General features: G+C 33.5%; 1 protein-coding gene across 1 annotated transcript; it reads right to left on the bottom strand.

Annotated features, from left to right (window-relative positions):
* Positions 1 to 6: 6 nt before the first annotated feature.
* On the bottom strand, positions 7 to 2057 carry LOC105315867 (cytochrome P450 3A31-like; the record flags this gene model as incomplete). Its single annotated transcript, XM_011410630.2, has 10 exons — positions 7 to 192; positions 245 to 333; positions 381 to 629; positions 676 to 818; positions 1082 to 1239; positions 1287 to 1375; positions 1419 to 1553; positions 1604 to 1700; positions 1765 to 1817; positions 1871 to 2057. Coding segments are annotated over 10 exons (1354 nt in total), but the record flags the coding sequence as incomplete, so codon positions are not given.
* Between the last annotated feature and the right edge of the window lie 52 nt (positions 2058 to 2109).

Here is a 2109-nt window from a genome sequence, read left to right as displayed (position 1 = left end):
GACTAAACCTGTAGTAACAAAGCATTACTTTAAATTCTCTAAATTCTTAAGTACCTGCTTGGTTTGAATACATATGGCTGATCCCAATATTCTGGTGAGTAGTGTAGGTATTGAATAGGAAGTATAACATTGCAACCTTTAAGAAAAGTAACACCATTGATTGTACAGGTTTGGTTGCATACTCGAATGGTACTATAAATTATATTTATTAATAAAAATAAGAAATATGTATAATATAGCTCACATAGGTGAAGGTGGGTACATGCGTAGTGCCTCCTGAATGACCCAATCAAGATAAGGAATATTCTGTGAAGCATCATACAATGAAGCATCCTAATAAATATTAATAAAATAGGCATAAATTATTAATACAATCCAACTTCATTTTCCTGATAGTAGTTATCAATAGCTTCACATAGCCATTCTTGTTCATCAGGATTGAGTGCTAGCAGATATGTGGTGTAGGCAAGAGTGCTGGCAGTTGTTTCATATCCAGCAGCCATAAAGTCAAAGCAAAGCCCTACAATCTGATTGCTAGTTAGTTTATTCCTTGATTCACTTGAACTATCAGAATCATTCTCATCATCTGGTGCTCTGGCATCCATTAACAATTGAAGAAAATCATTAAACTACACATAAAATTATCATATTCCCAATTGAAATGTCATTGCTAACCTTTTCCCTGGTATTTTCTAATTGGCCTTCTCTTGATTTGATAATCTGTAACGATGTTTCATTAATATACTTCATGTGATTGCTCAATGGTAAAATTTTTGAAGCCATTGCATTGAGAAGTTTTGACAGATGAGGAAAGTGAGCTAAAAATAAATACAATAATTATTATTGAAATAATAAATTAATTACTACATGCATTTACAAGCTATATTACTATTACATTATCATAACAACTGGGGCAACCCACAATAGCCTCACATATTTTGACTGGTATTTAAAGGATTGAATGGTACATCATTTCTGCAAGCTCCCGATGTGTCTGAGGTTTACAAATTTTTGGAAGGACTTTACTCAGGTGACAGCCCTGCACATTATTTTATTCTAACAAATAAATAATACAGCTTACAATTCAGAATTTCTTCACCCACAAATATTGATTCATCAATATCATAAAAGAGTCCAGCAGCCGCTTCAGCAAGCAAACTTCCTTCACCTTTCAACAAATGAACCTCAGAACCAAAGGCCACAGCAAGCATAACCTCTAAAGTGAACTTGTTGTACAATCTGTCAAAGATAAAATAACTTGATAATAATGAAAATTGTTTTTGTACTTTAAAATATTGAAACTCTGTCCTTTATTGCTAATTTCTTCCATGACAGTATTCAGTGTTTTACAACTTTTTTCAATTAAAGGCATCATCTGTATTAAGCCAATTTATAGAAACAGATATAGTTTACCTCACCATTTTTAGTTTTTTGCTTGAAAAGGTTGGAGTTACAATGCGTCGAATACGCTTCCAATCATCATCCAATTCAAAAAGCAAACCAGATCCAATGTGGTTATCTCTACGCACTTTGGACATTGCATAAGGCTCTTTCTATACACCAATTGTTATCTTAATGCAGTGTATACTATTATATGCCTTACTTGAGCATTGATAAAATTATCAAACTTTTTGACTGTTACTTCCTTTATCATGTCAAGATCAGCAACTACCATATTCACTGCTGTACCAGCATAATACCTACAATTACCAAAATAAGTATCAGGAATAAAGTGGCAATCATTCATATGAAGCTCAAGTTCACCCAAACACTTTCCCATTCTCAGAAATCCACTTTTCAAGGACCTTCACATAGCCCTAGAGCAATAATAAGATAGTTTATGCCTCTTGAATTGATGTAACTTGCTTACTAGCTTTAAGACAACTAATCCATTTCCAAAGAAAGGTATGACAGGATGAGGATGAGGTACACCTATTCTCTTAAGAATACCATAAGGAGCATGGTAGAAGCTATGAATAAGTAGAATGATGCTAAAATGATTAATGATACTTACTAATACCACCAATGAGCAAGAACCAAAGGCAGGAAAAGGAACACTAATTGCCACATTACCAGCTAATTAGCACCAGAACTAATTGATTTCTGATT

This window comes from Amphimedon queenslandica, unplaced genomic scaffold (genome assembly GCF_000090795.2).
Source record: "Amphimedon queenslandica unplaced genomic scaffold, v1.1 AMPQUscaffold_7419_Cont20629, whole genome shotgun sequence".
In the NCBI taxonomy this organism is placed as follows: Eukaryota; Metazoa; Porifera; class Demospongiae; order Haplosclerida; family Niphatidae; genus Amphimedon; species Amphimedon queenslandica.
Note: the sequence above shows the minus strand (reverse complement) of the source record. Positions and strands in the feature narration are given on the sequence as shown.